This window comes from Triticum urartu, chromosome 4A, assembly GCF_056163025.1.
Source record: "Triticum urartu cultivar PI428250 chromosome 4A, HENAU_Tu73, whole genome shotgun sequence".
Lineage (NCBI taxonomy): Eukaryota > Viridiplantae > Streptophyta > Magnoliopsida > Poales > Poaceae > Triticum > Triticum urartu.
This window is the reverse complement of record NC_141876.1, coordinates 379,765,953-379,782,386: the sequence shown is the minus strand read 5'-3', so window position 1 is coordinate 379,782,386 and position 16,434 is coordinate 379,765,953. Positions and strand designations below refer to the sequence as shown.

At 44.2% G+C, this 16,434-nt stretch overlaps 1 protein-coding gene across 1 annotated transcript; it reads right to left on the bottom strand.

The window, feature by feature from the left end:
• Positions 1 to 286: 286 nt before the first annotated feature.
• Positions 287 to 1,379, bottom strand: LOC147975906 (uncharacterized). The gene is made up of 3 exons (XM_087519688.1): positions 1,300 to 1,379; positions 872 to 983; positions 287 to 397 (listed from the first exon to the last, which is right to left on the bottom strand). The coding sequence occupies exons 1-3, from the start codon at positions 1,377 to 1,379 to the stop codon at positions 287 to 289; spliced, it is 303 nt and encodes a 100-aa protein (XP_087375814.1).
• Between the last annotated feature and the right edge of the window lie 15,055 nt (positions 1,380 to 16,434).

The following is a 16,434-nucleotide window of genomic DNA, read 5'->3' as shown; positions in this document are numbered from 1 at the left end:
TTGTATGGTAGATCCATGTACGTGTGGTTATCATGTTACCTGAGCTGAACAACTATTGTTATTCTTGGAGTAACATGAAAATTCAAGTAATTCATAACTATATTCCAGAATAAAATAACTATAGGAGACAAAAAAGATTTGCCACATACACGAAAACTTGTACAGAAATGTCACCTAGTTTAACTGAACTTAAAATCTAGTAACAATGTAGCAAAGTCGGCAGTCACCTACCTGCAACTCTAAAAAATAAACAAAATGCCATTTTTCAGATGTGAACTAATGGATACTAGTATAACAATAGAATAAATGAAAAGTCAGGAGAAAGAAAATTTATTCCATCAGGAACTATGAATGTGTCTAATGTAACTTTGAATATACGATGATCAAGACCTTCAACCTGAAAAAGACGATGATCATCAAATCAGCATCAGAAATACTACATGGAGGTGCTAGGTAAGGAGTTGATGGCGAGATTCATATCGAGAATGGTATTATAAAGCCCATCACATGTCTCCTCAGATGCCCATTAATTTATGAGTTTGTGATGGCTATTTTAAGCTGCACCATGCACCTGACATGTTACTGGAGAAGAAGAGATAAACCGGTCCAGTTTGGCCTAGCTGTCCAGGAGGAACTGAGCGCATAGTTACTGGATTAGTTCATCTATCTAATGGCATTGGTCAAGTATATTGCAACAACATGTCAAAAGGACCACAACCCCTCAAATTCGATAAACATTGTCAGTGTCCCCCCTCAATAGCTTACCACCGATAGAAATGAGCAGCTCCCTTCTACCGTAGTGGCAGAGTCAGCTTAAAAAACGCTACCATTGCCATGCTAGAAGCTCTACCAGGAGTTGTTGAATCCTCACCTCGTATAAGTCACATGAGACCCAACTTACATACTCCTCAACAGAGATGGGGGTTAGATATAGTACTTCTCCAAGATTTCCATATTTTTGGCCCGAGAAAGAATAAACTAACCTGAAACCACAATATCAAGTGTAAATCAAAAGTAATTTAGTGGGATGTACATATCTACATAAAAGATATATACTATGATGGAAATTACAAAAGAAACGTTTGTTTTAAATTGTCAAGCAACAAAATAATTAAACATGTCTGATTATATGTTAGATGAAAATCCATAGGTGCATGTACGGAACCAAAACACAATCAGATTCCTCTTCGATTCATTGCACCGGAGAACAAACATCATGGGCATACACATAAAACGAAGGATAATCTCACAGCATGACACGACGTGTACGCATTACTAGGAGCAATGAAACCATCTCACCATGGCACGGATGCACTCCTCGAAGGATTCATGCTACTTGTCACAGAGCTGCTGCAACTAGTGTAGATGTTGTATATCATGGTATGCGACAAATAGAGAAAAACAACGGGGGCGGAAACCCTAGATCCGCACCGGATTAGAACAAATCATGCCTAATACAGATAGAGAAAAACAGGGGGACCCAAGATTAGCATTGGATTAGAACGAATCGGGCCTAGCCGGGGCATGTCCGGAGGTGGAGGGAGGAGGCAACGGATTCAACTTACGTGTCTTCCTCATTTAATCCTTGAAGCTAAATTTGGCTCTGGCTTGCCCTGAAGGATGCCGATGAGATTATTGGTGCCCCACCCAGCCTCTAGATCGATCTTCTTGAGATTCGGTCGTGCTCCGCCATCGCCATCATACACACTGATTCTGCCCTAGGACGGACGTCGTAAACCCTAGAGGAGGTTGGATTCTCTTGCATCCATGACTTTGTGGGGAGTTGAGATGGTGGAGATGGGAGACAGAGAGGTTAGCTTATGAGGGATTCAAGACGTTTCGCTTCCGCTTCGGCTTGTCGAGGAATGAAAGTCATAAGAGGAGGGGCGGGGATTGTGGAGCATGAAGGGGCAACTCGTAGCATTACAGGCCTCTCGTGGGTTGTAATAGCAGTAACTGAAGCCACATCCATGTAAAAAACTTTCAGTGGAAATATGCCAGCAAGTGATGCTACCTGTGAATGTTGTGAAAATAATCAAAGAGATGAAGTGACATGGGTGGAAATTGCAGAGGTGGCTAGATGATGATGTGGACGGTCTACATGCTGAGATAATAGGAAGAAGTGGGGAGCAACTTCTTAAGAATGGTAGATTCAAATAAGGCGGTTCATTTCAAAACCAAATAATTTTTTTTTAAATACCAGAATGATTTCAAACTCATTTTTCTCCCTTTTTCTACTGTAGGGAATCATTTTACCCTATTTTCCATATATTTTAGTTTTGGAGAAAAATAATTTGAATAAAAACTAAATTACTCTAAATTGAAAGTGGATTTCAAAATACCTTCAAATGGACTTTCAATTTGATTCTTTTAAACTTCCAACTCTCTTTCTTAGGATTTGAAGAAGTCATTTTATCTTCTCTCATGAAACTCGCTGATTTGCATAACATTTCCGAATTTGTAGTTTTTCCAAATGGAATTCAAATCTTTCAAAACCCTTTTCATTTATTTAAATGGAAGAAGTCATATCATCTTCACTCTAGGGTTTTGTGATAAAATGAATTCGAATTCATGGAGATCATAAATGCAAGCTGAAAGTTTGGGAAAGTCATTTCATCCCCTCTCATTCAACTTTCAAAAAGTTTCAAATTTCACTCAATTTCACCCAAGTAATCACACCACAATCAAAGAAACAATCAAAACTATTTATTTAATATAACATTCCAAAATTTAGGATTTTGGGATGTTACAAACCTACCACACTTAAAATGAATCTCGTCCTCGAGATTCAAAGAGGCTAGCAAGAAAGGTTAGGGTTTGGGGGTCTTCTAGCAAATCCATTGATAGGTATGGTCTAGTGTGCTACCACACTTTTATAAGTATGGATATGGTTCCGACAAAACTCATGTACTCAATTCTTTGGGTTTACAGTGTCGGTCTTCTTATTTCTTTGGGATAACTCCCACTCCGGGGTCTTTCAATAGGGGTATAACCTTTTCCTCAATTTTTTGTGTCCTTCCATCATGGTAAGGTTCTTCCGAGGCCGAGTCTTCATATCTGACAGGTCTGTCGCCAATACTAAACAACCATCGATATTCTCATGGAGGTCCACAATTTATGGTTTTACCTGTAGGAAATGGGTTTGGGCTAAATCTCACCGTTTATCCTACGATTGGTGACGGTTGCCTATACATGGATCAATTGTCCTACCATGCTAAGGTTTAAACAAGGTTTTGTCATTGTTGTCTCTCTTCTATGGGTAAGTCACTCGGATTTACCATTCCAAAGAGCAAGAGCGAATGATGAGAGTAAGTCAGTATGGTGATCAATCCATTCCGCACCTAAATCATTACCCTGTATAAGGTTTAGCGAATCTCGCATTTCTAACACTCGGGCATTCTCACAAGCATTGTAGAATTTATCTTGTCCTTGAACTAGGTTCAGGTAAATCCTTTGGTTCTGTAAGCCAAACAAAACAATTATCGTTTCTTCACAACTCTCAGGTTTTTGCGTAACCTCCTACGAAACGTGTGCTGATGAGAACACAACTTCTTCCAAATTTCTTCGTCCATCAAGGTTATGTCTGTTCCATTTCAAGTCCTAGGCCTGTGGGTTATGGCCCACTTCAACACATTTACAACTTTAACTCATCCTTGGAGTTACTCTTATTCCATATTCCAACATTATGCCTCCTTTAAATCCATTAGTGCTTCATTTCTTCATACTCTTAGGGTAACAGAATAAAACTCGAGGCTCCACTCAGCGGAATACAATTTTTCCTTTCCATTGGTCAAGTGTTCTCACAGGGTACTACCACCCTTAAAATGTAATACGTAAATCCACACATAGACCATATTTCTCATCTCCTAAAAAATGGTCAAAATCTGTGTTCATAGGGTAACAACTCACAATACTTAAAGTATGAAATCATGACACATTAGCTTTATTGATTTCATGAATTCATTATAGTCTCTAAGAACCCATTAGATAACTCAACTCATTGTACTCATGAAAAATAAATTTGCGTCCAACTACACTTATTACCAAGTCAAAATTCCAACTACTCAGATCCAACTTTCATCTTGCTGGGACATTTAGTAGCATAATGTCCTGCTTCCCTGCAACGAAAACAAATAACTTCCGAGAAGACTTTGGGCTTCTTGGGGATGGTGTCTACTCTTTCGGTTCTTGGCTTCTTCTCTGGACATTTATCAGCGTAATGACCTAAATCCTTGCACCTATAACAAGCAATATGACTCAGGTCCTTCTCGGCAGAAATTGGGTTGTTCTAGGGATGCCTTCGTTTTCTCTTCTTGGACTTCTTTGTTCTCATCAAATCTTCTATTTCTTGTGGGTCATATTTCACTTGTTCTGTCGGGAAGTCTCTGAGATACTCTTTTCTTCCCTTTGTGCAATACTGAGAATAATGGCCTTCTCCACATGAACAACAAGCGTTGGAGTAAAATCTGATTAGGCCTTCTTCATCACTGTCTCCAATAACTTCTTCCATCAAGGATTCTGTCAAACTTTCCTTGAGGGTTTCTTTATGCTGCTTGGTAATTTCTTGTACTTTGGGATAAAGGTGACACTGAGCAGGGTTGTGCGTATTTCCTTCACATACGAAACAAGTAACCTGCCTAGTGGGGCATTCTTCGGCCGGGTGATTTTCCTCGCAATGAGGGCATCCATCCTTGTGTTCTTCTTGGGTGTGTCCTATTTCTCCGCATATTTTGCAGGCGAGAGTTTCTTCTTCAGGCTATCATAGTGCTTTTGGATGAGAATGGATCTTAACAGAGTCTTCTTGAATTCCTCCCAACTTTTTGCTCCCTTACATCCTTGTATGGCTTGATGCATTTTTCACCATGTTGCAGCACTTCCTGTAAAGTACTGAAGAGCGTATTGAACCTCATACTTCCTTGCAATCAAATTTCTATGGAAGTGATCTTCCATGTTTTTAATCCATAGCTCTGCCTCCGGCTAAGTCATCAATCCAGGGAATACCAGTCCAAGTTCATTCATCATCATCTATTGGGTTCAAGGGTTTTGGGATGAGATATGAGAGAAGAATATAGGGAGATACACACAATACAAACAATAGTTTTGAAGAAACGGATTTTATTTTGTGGCTATCGAAAAAAGCATCAAACGAATGGCATCTCACAAATCGTCGCATCTAAGTACATAACACGGGTTTGGTCTTTTAAAGGTCAAATAATTTTTTAGATTCTTCAAATTCTTCAAGTCTTCGGAGTCTTCAACTGTTGTAGCTTCAACTCTTCTAATTCATGGTGAAATCCTCTTTACTGTGAAACGACCATCAGTTATTCGATATCTTGTCCTTCTTGGAGCGTCTTTAGTTGATCCTCCTTGTGGTCAAAAGGGAATGGGGTATATTCTAACTATTTGAGGTAAGAGGGACTATTTGATAAAATTAGAAAAGCTAAGAGGTAAGGGATCTTTTTGAAAATAAAGTTTTAGAGATATACTCTCCTAGTGCTTTCCAGTTTCTAGGGTCACATCCTATAGTCAACCTGGCTCTGATACCATATCTGTAGTGACCCGACCTCGAACAGCCAAGCCTCCGTGTATCTGTGCCATCCCTGGATCAGTATGTTGGGACACACTGGTACGCGTCGGTGCTATACAAACGGGTTTTAACCCCTTTTCGCGATGACATTTGGGACCGTTGCCAAGTGAGTGTGGGCGATAGGGGGTCCTTCCCACATGACCCAGAAACCGTCGGGGATATGGAGAAATGATCCAAAGGCCTTCCAAAATGTAATCGTGTGCGATGCAGCACACACTAAATTCTTTCGCACATGTGGGATCGGTGATTAAACGTTTCTAATGACGCAGTGAAACCAAATGGTGTGTCCTAATGAACCGTTTGGGACACAATATGTAAGGCACACGGGCCAACATATGAACTGTGTGTGATTTGTGCCCCATCGCACACTTTGTGCGTATCCCGCTTCCATGCAAGACTCCATCGCACACGTTTCCCAACAATTACCGTATGCGATAATGTTCTATCACAAACGGTTCAGGAGCCCCTTGTCGGTGCCAAAACCGGTGGATCTCGGGTAGGGGGTCCTGAACTGTGCGTCTAAGATGGATGGTAACAGGAGGCGGGGGACACAATGTTTACCCAGGTTTGGGCCCTCTCGATGGAGGTAATACCCTACTTCCTCCTTGATTGATCTTGATGATATGAGTATTACAAGAGTTGATCTAGCACGAGATCGTAGAGGCTAAACCCTAGAAGTTAGCCTATGATTATGATTGTTCTTTTCCTACGGACTAAACCCTCTGGTTTATATAGACACCGAAGGGGGCTAGGGTCACACAGAGTCGGTTACAAGGGAGGAGATCCACATATCTGAATTGCCAAGCTTGCCTTCCACGCAAAGGAGAGTCCCACACGGACACGGGACGAAGTCTTCAATCTTGTATATTCATAGTCCTACAGTCCGGCCAAAGTATATAGTCCGGTAGTCCGAGGACCCCCTAATCCAAGACTCCCTCAGTTGCCCCTGAACCAGGCTTCAATGACGATGAGTCCGGCGCGCAGATTGTCTTCGGCATTGCAAGGCGGGTTCCTCCTTTGAATACTCCATAGAAGATTTCGAACACAAGGATAGTGTCCGGCTCTGCAAAACAAATTCCACATACCACCGTAGAGAGTATAATATTTCCATAAATCTAATCTGCTGACAACTTTTCATAACGTGACATCACGCCATGGCCCGGTCATTATTCGAACCATTTTTCTCAACCAGCTACTACACATATCGTGAGGCGGTTTTCTTGGAACATCTTGTCGAAGCAGAGATCGTGTCCCCTTATCACGGGATTCTCATCAATATGGGTGTGGGTAACCCAATCGTGCCTGCTGGTATGACTCCTCGATTGTAGGCAAGTTCCGAACGGCTACGCGGAGGACGCTTGATATTCATCCTCTTTATAAAGGGGCCAAGGCCTGTCCTTTTCTTCTCGCGCTCGATCCTTCCCTTCCCCACCTCGAATTTCAACACCCAAGGCTCAGGCTAAGCGCTTCGGACCTTCAATCATGTCCGGATCCAACCTTCAAGGCCGGTGGATGGCCTCTTCTATCATAGAGGAGGACATCAAGAAGCTAAGAGAAGCCAGGTATCTGACCGCAGAAATTTCGCATAGGCTACCTACTCAAGGGCAGGTCATCCCCACTCCCGAACCCAACGAGAGTGTCGTATTTGTTTCCCACTTCCTCCGAGGGCTAGGGTTCAGTCTTGATCCCTTTGTTAGAGGGATTATGTTCTATTACAGGCTCGACTTCCATGATCTAGCTCCAGATTCCATCCTTCACATCTCGTCGTTTATCGTCGCGTGTGAGGCCTTCCTCCGCATCAGCCCGCACTTCGGCTTATGGCTTAAGACCTTCAATGTGAAGCCGAAGATGATCGATGGGCGACACACAGAATGCGGAGGCGCCATAATAAGTAAAGGCATCGATGCTCCATGGCCAAAGGGTTCCTTCCCAGAGATGTCCGACTTATGGCAGCGGGAGTGGTTTTACATCACAGCTCCCCGAAGTACCAAGTGGGTGGCTGCCCCCACCTTCCGTTTGGGCCCCCCGCCACAATTGGCGTCATGGGTCAACAAGGGGCTGGACTCGGGGCCAGTTAATGACGTGCCGACATTGCAGAGTCGCATCCGAGATCTCCTCAAGAGAGATGTCAGCCTTGTCAAGGTAATACAAGTCATGCTAGTTCGTTGGGTCCTGCCATGCCAACGTCGACCTCTCTATATGTGGGAGTTCAACCCGGAAGGACCGTGAACTATTCAGCAATTCTTCGGCGTGATGCTCGAAGGGATGTATGGATTGTTCTTCGGATCACGAATAAAGTGTCTGGACACCACCAAGGATGCGGGTCTAAACTGCAATCGTCCAGATACCCGTGTAAGTAATTCTGCGGCCGAACACGCCGTCTTTTCATTTGTCATAACATCAGTCTGAAAAAATTGCTCTTGGCCAGGACTGGATAAGAAAGGCAAAGATGATCAGGTGTTCGGCCCCCCTTCCCGAAGGCTCACCGGATCCTGTACTATCCAGGATGCTTGAGCTCGCACCTTATCAAGTGCCATCAGGGGAAGATAAAGGGAGGAATAAAGAAGCCGAAAGCGAGCCTCACGCATTACTCATCCAAACCGGGGAAATTAGTGTCTCCTCGAAGGAGGATAACTGGGGAGAAGAATCTAAAATTCCCTCTCCCCAAGGAAAGAAGAGGGCCGCCTCTGAAGACTTGGAAACGAGGGTTTCCAAATGAGGGAAGAAACCTTCGCCAGGGGGCCCTGCCTCGGAGGGCAGCCTTACCGCACAGTGCCCGTAAGGGGATCAGCCCTCCACTGAGCTGTAAGTGGACCAGAGTACTTTTGGTAAATATATCCTGCTTCATCTCTGAGAACAATAACCGAGACATATGTCTTGTAGTTCGGATCGTAGCCCTTGTCGACAGAGTTCGTCTTCGGGGGACCTTCTTTCGGAGATGATGGAGAGTGAAACGCCTCCCCCTGTCTCCCCGCCTCATGAGGCGGATGACCCCGAGGTGTTGTCACGGAGGATTTCTCCTGATCCTCCAAGGCCGGAAGGCAACTCTTCGGCCACCCAAAGTCCGGAGTATTCGGCTCCTAAGGGGAGAAACAGAAAGAGTCCGGGACTGTCCGGTGCACGACCGGACACACTGATGGGTCTTCTGGAGCAAACGGCTATCTTAGAGGCGCATCGTACTTTAATGGGTACAGTGGTTGAAAGGATTTCATCCGCCAAAAGTGGGTTGCATGAAGCTTTTATGAGCCTGCTAAAAGGCTTTGAGGTACTCCGAGTTCTTGTGTGCGATAACGCAATATCACAAACGGTTCTGAAGACCCTACACACACGTAGTAGCGCTGCAAATCGTTTACGATCTGCTGTGTATCACCGACGGTTCCGCTATGATTGACGTATGCTTTCCGATGTGGATCGCACACACTCATTTAGTTGAACCGTGTGCGGAGCAATTGCCAGGTTAAAACAAAAATATCCCATTTTGAATCGGCATGCAAAAAGCAAATTACCACAATATTCAATTGAACAAATAAACAAAAATATCCCATTTTGAATCGGCACACAAAAATAAAAATTGCCACAATATTCAATTGAACAAATAAACAAAAATATCCCATTTGAATCGGCACGCAAAAAACAAATTCGCCACAATATTCAATTGAACAAATAGTGTCCACATGAAGAACATTTATCAGATTTTGCAACAATTGCAATTGAACATATGGTAGCTAAATTCCAATGATTCATCCACACATATATGCATTACATAATTAATCATAGTGTACGAAATATGAAGACCTCATCAGATGGAAAACAATGGATCCATGCGTATATGTTTAGCGGCTAACTCTTACTCAATGTTTCAGGAGAACGCATGCTGAAATCTTCATTATCACTAGTGGATTGATGTAGTGATTCAGGAAGAAGTCGCTGATAGTTCTCCGAACCATCAACAATTCACCAGCTGGGAGCAATTCAGGGGTCCTCGGTTTTAAGATGAGCTGCAGTATTTTTAAGATCAGAATGTGCCATATATGAGTGAAGTAGAAGATATTAATTATGATAGACTTACTGGTACTAATTCGTGAGGATCGTCACAACTATCAACAGATTTGCAGATGGAGATCATGTGTCTACAAACATAGTATGCACAAAGGTTGGTCCCTGCTTCTTGCTAAGGACACTAAATTTTTTTGTAAAAAATTAGTCATGTATTTGTCCTGTTAGGAACAACCTAACCGGTGTTAGATGTATTATTTTTTCTTTGGGGAAAATAGAAAGAGGTTTATTTAGAAGCTTGAACATTTGACTAGCGTAAGAAAAGGTATTTGCAGACTATTGGAAATATTTTCCGAAAATAACGGATTTCGGTGTGTTACCGGAGAAATGATCTCGTGCTGTAGAGGTAGTTCCCTCTTGAACAGGTTCCCTGGTTTAGTTTTCCACAATGCGAGCACACTACAAATGAAGATGAATTTTGACAACATCAATTATTGAACTAGATATGAATGCAAATTGATTTCAACATCATAGAATTCAATAGCTATCCATGAATTGTTGAAGATGTGTGAGATCTTGAGCGTTTGTTGACTCTCTGAGAGAATCAATGTAGTAAACTGTGTTCTTGTTTGGAACAATGAATACCAATATCCAGTGATTGCTACATATTAAGAAATCCATGAACTTACGAATGATGTTGAAATCTGAAAGACAATCAATGTATGCGTGGTTGTTTACTTGACTTACCGTTCATGATATGGCCAGAGAAATGATTCTGCATGGGACGTGTTTTTGAAGAGACGGACGACCGTGTTAACGGCCCAGTCCCGTAGGTCCTTACCATGTATTGTTGTGCCATTTGCTAATTCAGGATCTATGAAATACACACTCTCCCTTTTTCTTCTCTGTGCGTTCAATCCCCTGAGAGGAATAAAATGCAGTTAGCTGTTTATCATTTACAGCCTTGTATGGAGAAGTTGATCAGAGTTTGTTAAGTACTTACAAAATCAAGCATCTAGCAAGAGTGGCATCGAGCTCATTGAAGTTGAAGAAGAGATGTAAGTCCTCAAAACTCACATTGATGGAACCAACATCGTGTCGGAAATGATCTCTGTTGTAGTGGACTAGCAAACCATGATGACCTGCTGACATTTGGTCCATGCAATATTCATGTAACTCGCGGCACTTGGAGCTACACTCATCAAAGTATTCACCAACAAGAAATGGATGTACATGGACGTAATTGCCTGATTGAAGTAATTTTAGCAAGCAACAAATGTACTTCTTCATCATCCATGCCATTAGAAATAATATTACTCCCCGATTCAAACAAGATGTTGTTAATTTGGTTCTCGGCGATGAGTGCTTTAAGTAAGAGGCAATCGTTCTCTTTCCTCTTCACTCTCCCTCCGCGCTTCCTCGTGGGTGTAGCTTTTTGGCCACTTCCTGCTTGGTATTTGAAGCATTTCTCGCAGAACGTCTAGTTGGCTGCAAGGTAGACTGCCGAGCAGACGATGAAGCTTCGACAGACTGCTTAGCAGATGGTTTATCTATGCCGGATCGCTGAGCTGGCGGTGCTGCTGTGACAGACTGCTTGGCTGTAGGAGCAGAGGCATTGGACTGCTAACCATGCATTGAAGCTATGTCGGGTTTCTGCGCATGTGGTGCCAACTTGTCGATGTGCTGAGGAGGCTATGTGAACGCGTTGGTTTGTTGAGTAGGAAGTGCTGACACATTGGTATGCTGATCACGCGACTGCGGACCAACGGACTGATGAGCAGTCGGTTCTGGACCTATACACTGCTTAGTAGGCAGTTCCGAAGCATCAGACTGCTTAGCAGTCTGTTCCACCAGGTTGGTCTCCTGAGCATGTGCTATAGCTGGGTCTCACCCCGCTGCTTCAGCGGCCGCCATCTGAACCGGTGGTGCGTCTTCAACAGTTTGTAGGCCTTGCCACTCGCTGCTTTGGGGCAGAGGATGACATGGCCTGTACGCCACAAAGTTGGGTCGGCTGATCACAGATTGATGCGTCAGCCGTCGGATCACGAGTATTAGGTTCTTTGGGGGAAGCATGTGAGAGCTTATGTGGCAAGGAGAGCGTCGCCAGTTGAGGGGCGACATTGCACGTGCCCGCAAGTAGTCTCTGGCGTGTTGGCCCCTGATTTCACTAAAGTCTGGATTCCCACCTGCCACTACTGCTTCTTTGTCCTCCTAGTCCCATATCAGTTTCATGCCGTAGTATCCTGCCACACCCATACGGTGGGGGTGTATGTTCTTCTTCTGAAGTTCCGATTCCTTGAAACTCTTCTCAGCAAACTCTTTAGTTGCCCTAACCCTTTTGAATTCTGCCCAGTCTGCCTTTGTAATTTGGAGGTACGCGGGGATTGGGTCCTTGCCTTCACTCAAGTACTTCTTGTACAACACGTGCTTCCAGTTTCTCCAAGCATCCCTAGCCTTCTTTAGTGCAGCGTGGTCCACCCGCCTTCTCCACTGCCCTGGAATGTTGAAGTGATCGATGATCTCATGGACTATCCTTCGCCGTGTTTCTGTGTCAGCCTTCCGAAACCCTGGTAGATTAATGTTGAGACTTGCCCTGCCAACAAATCCACCCACACTCCTGAACCTCGTGCGTTCTTTATCTGGTTTAGTTGGAGCCCAAGACTTTAAATCAATCTTGGTTACTTCATATACACCTTTAGGCTGGTATGTGGGCTTCCTTGGAGCGTTCCTCTATGTCCTGGTCGGAAGGGTAATTGCTGCAGCTCTATCCCGTTCAAGATTACTTGATCCCTCACAATCTACTGAAGACCTAGGGTTGTCGGAATCAGATGAAGATACATCGCCTAAAGCATGAGTGTTGTTGCTGCTACTCAGCATCTACACAGAACACATGCCAAATTCAGGAAAGGAGGATAAGCATAAAACCAACAACTTGGTATCAAGCTTTCTAAACATATCATGCAATAATTTAGAAAATGTACGGCTAATTTTTTAAGTTTCTGTGACTTGGGTGCCCGCGATCTGTAAATAGTCAGTAACTTATTAGAACAAATACATCTTATATGTAGTTAGGAAGGTAGATAATGAACATATATACGCTCTCCGTTATTTTATAGCCAATTTGGGAACATACGGAATGAAAATAGGAAGAGGGATTGCGAGGAGATATGCGGCACCACGATGAAGAGGGTACCGACAGCTATGTTCTCTTTGGTTCGAATATGACCTATGTTTGAACAGGAAGCCCCCAAATGACCTTGAGAGGTTTTTAACGACCCTGATTCGAATACGATCCAAGTCGGCTCAAAAGTGGTTAAGCTATGATTCGGATATGATCAAGAAGCCCCCAAGTGATTTTGGCCTTGAGCTGATCAAGAGGGTTACGACAGCTATGCTCTCTTTGGTTCGAATACGACCTATGTTTGAACAGGAAGCCCCCAAGTGACCATGAGATTTACAGCTAGATTCGAATACAATCATAAGCCGGACTAAAAAGGTTAAACTTGATTCAAATATGATCAGCTCCTTAATAGTCATTTATTAATAAAGAATAATAAAGATGCATAGTCTTTGAAAAGAAAAGAGACCGATGGTCTTACTTTATTGCTTATCATTGTATATACAATGTGAACGTATGTACATGATGAGAGCCAGTGGCTCAGGTGTAATATGGCTGAAGTTGAGCAATGTTCCACGGTCGGCGGGTCTCCTCTTCCGACTTACGTGAGTCTGCATGCTCTTGAACGTCAATGAGGTAGTAAGACACATTGTTTAAATTTTTACTTACCACAAAGGGTCCTTCCCAAGGTGGGGATAACTTGTGTGCATCTGAAAGATCTTGGACGAGCCGGAGCACCAAGTCGCCTTCCTGAAAAGTCCTGGACTTAACCCGGCGGCTGTGATAATGATGCAGGTCATATTGATAAATTGCTGACTGTGCTGCTGCTAAGTCTCTTTCTTCATCCAACAAGTCAAGCGCATCCTGTCTGGCCTTTTCATTGTTAGCTTCAACTTAAGCCGTCACACGGGGCGAGTCATGACGGATGTCACTAGGCAACACTGCTTCTGCTCCATAAAACCATGAAGAAGTGTGTGTAACCCGTAGACCTGTTGGGTGTAGTATTGATACTCCATAATACTGAAGGCAACTCCTCTACCCAACAACCCGGCGTTCGCTGTAAAGGAACCATAAGCCGGGGTTTTAGCCCTTTCAGAATTTCCAGATTGGCTCTCTCCGCTTGACCATTGGATTGAGGATGAGCTACGGAAGAAACATCAAGCCGGATGTGCTCTCGTTGACAAAATTCTTCCATAGCCTCATGGGATAGATTTGTGCCATTATTTGTGATAATACTGTGTGGAAAACCGAAACGAAAGATTACTTTTTTCATGAACTGAACCGCCGTGGCTGCATCACACTTACTCACAGGCTCCGCCTCAACCCATTTGGTGAACTTATCAACAGCCACCAAGAGATGCGTCTTTTTATCCTTAGACCTTTTGAAAGGTCCCACCATGTCGAGCCCCCAAGCTGCAAACGGCCAAGTGATTGGAATCATCCGGAGCTCTTGGGCCGGCACATGCGCTCGTCGTGCGAATTTCTGACATCCATCACATCTACTGACCAGATCTTCTGCATCAGCGTGAGCTGTCAACCAGTAAAAACCGTGACGAAACGCCTTGGCCACTAAAGATTTTGACCTGGCGTGATGACCACAATCGCCTTCATGGATCTCACGAAGGATTTCTTGACCTTCTTCGGGGGAAACACACCGTTGAAACGCTCCGAAAACACTGCGATGAAATAACTCTCCATCCGAAATCGTATGGACTTAGACCGCCGGGTTATCTGTCGAGCCAGGGTCTCATCTGCTGGCAATTCTCCCCGGGTCATGTAAGCCAAGAACGGCACCGTCCAATCTGGGATGACATGAAGAGCCACCACCAACTGCGCCTCCGGGTCAGGAACAGCTAAATCTTCTTCTGTGGGCAACTTGACAGAGGGGTTATGCAAAACATCTAAAAGGTATTGGGTGGTACCGGCTTACGTTGAGACCCCAGCCGGCTCAAAGCATCAGCTGCTTCGTTTTTTCGATGGTCAATGTGTTCCACCTGATAACCTTTAAAATATCCCGCAACAGCATCGACCTCTCGGCGATAAGCCGCCATGAGAGGGTCTTTGGAATCCCACTTGCCAGACACCTGCTGAGCCACTAGATCTGAATCACCAAGACATCTGACCCGGCTCAAGCTCATCTCCTTTGCCACTCGAAGACCATGGAGCAATGCTTCATACTCTGTTGTGTTGTTAGTGCACGGAAACATCAATCGTAACACATAACAAAATTTATCACCTCGTGGGGAAGTTAATACAACTCCAGCCCCTGAGCCCTCCAATTGCCTGGACCCATCAAAATGAATAGTCCAATATGTGTTGTCCGGCTTTTCTTCTGGCATCTGCATCTCTGTCTAGTCATTGATGAAGTCAACCAGGGCTTGAGACTTAATCGTAGTGCGTGGAACATACTTCAGCCCATGAGGCCCAAGCTCAATTGCCCACTTGGCCACTCGCCCTGTAGCTTCTCTGTTTTGGATAATGTCTCCCAAAGGAGCGGAGCTAACCACAGTGATTGGATGTCCCTGAAAGTAATGTTTAAGCTTCCAGCTTGCCATGAACACCCCATAAACAAGCTTCTGCCAATGTGGATATCGTTGCTTGGACTCAATTAGCACTTCACTGACATAATAAACCGGCCGCTGAACCGGATGCTCTCTGCCAGCCTCCTTGCGTTCTACCACCATAGCCACACTAACAGCTTGTGAGTTGGCACCCACGTATAACAATAGCGGCTCTTTCTGAATTGGAGCAGCTAGGACCGGCGGCTCAGCTAGCTGTGCCTTCAGATCCTCAAAAGCGGCGTTTGCAGCATCACTCCAAACAAAAACATCAGTTTTCTTCATCAATTGATACAGAGGCATAGCCTTTTCCCCTAACCGGCTTATGAACCGTCTCAAAGCAGCCACGCGACCCGCCAGCCATTGAACATCATTGACGCAGGTTGGTTTGGCTAGAGATGTGATTGCCTTGATTTTCTCCGGTTAGCTTCAATACCTCGGTTAGACACCAGAAAACCCAAGAGTTTGCCGGTTGGCACTCCAAAAACACACTTGGCCGGGTTAAGCATCATCTTGTAAACCCGAAGATTATCAAAAGTCTCTTTCAGGTCTGTGACCAAGGTTTCTTCTTCCTTGGATTTCACCACTATATCATCCACATAGGCATGAACATTGCGCCCAATTTGATTGTGAAGACAATTCTGCACACACCGTTGGTAAGTCGCCTGGGCACTCTTAAGCCCAAAAGGCATAGACACATAGCAGAAAGCCCCAAAAGGAGTTATAAATGATGTCTTCTCTTGATCCTTGACTGCCATCTTAATCTGATGATAACCGGAGTAAGCATCTAAGAAAATCAATCGTGCGCAACCCGCCGTAGCATCAATGATCTGATCAATACGGGGAAGAGCAAAAGGATCAGCTGGACAAGCCTTGTTTAAATCAGTGTAATCCACACACATACGCCAGGTGCCGTTCTTTTTGAGCACGAGCACCGGGTTAGCTAACCATTCTGGGTGAAAGACCTCCACAATGAACCCTGCCGCCAAGAGCCGGGCCACCTCTTCTCCGATGGCCTTGCGCCTTTCTTCATTGAACCACCGAAGAAACTGTCTGACAGGTTTGAACTTTGGATCGATATTAAGAGTGTGCTCAGCGAGTTCCCTCGGGACACCCGGCATGTCTGAAGGTTTCCATGCAAAGATATCCCGGTTCTCATGGATGAACTCGATGAG

What these genes read in the sequence shown, in the direction of transcription:
- LOC147975906 (XM_087519688.1), bottom strand. Translation starts at nt 1,379, where the DNA reads ATGATATACAACATCTACACTAGTTGCAGCAGCTCTGTGACAAGTAGC. An exon ending in AGGAGTGCATCCGTGCCATG is followed by an intron (nt 984 to 1,299) that starts GTGAGATGGTTT and finishes TTGTGGTTTCAG; the next exon opens with GTTAGTTTATTCTTTCTCGG. An exon ending in TCTCATGTGACTTATACGAG is followed by an intron (nt 398 to 871) that starts GTGAGGATTCAA and finishes CGTCTTTTTCAG; the next exon opens with GTTGAAGGTCTTGATCATCG.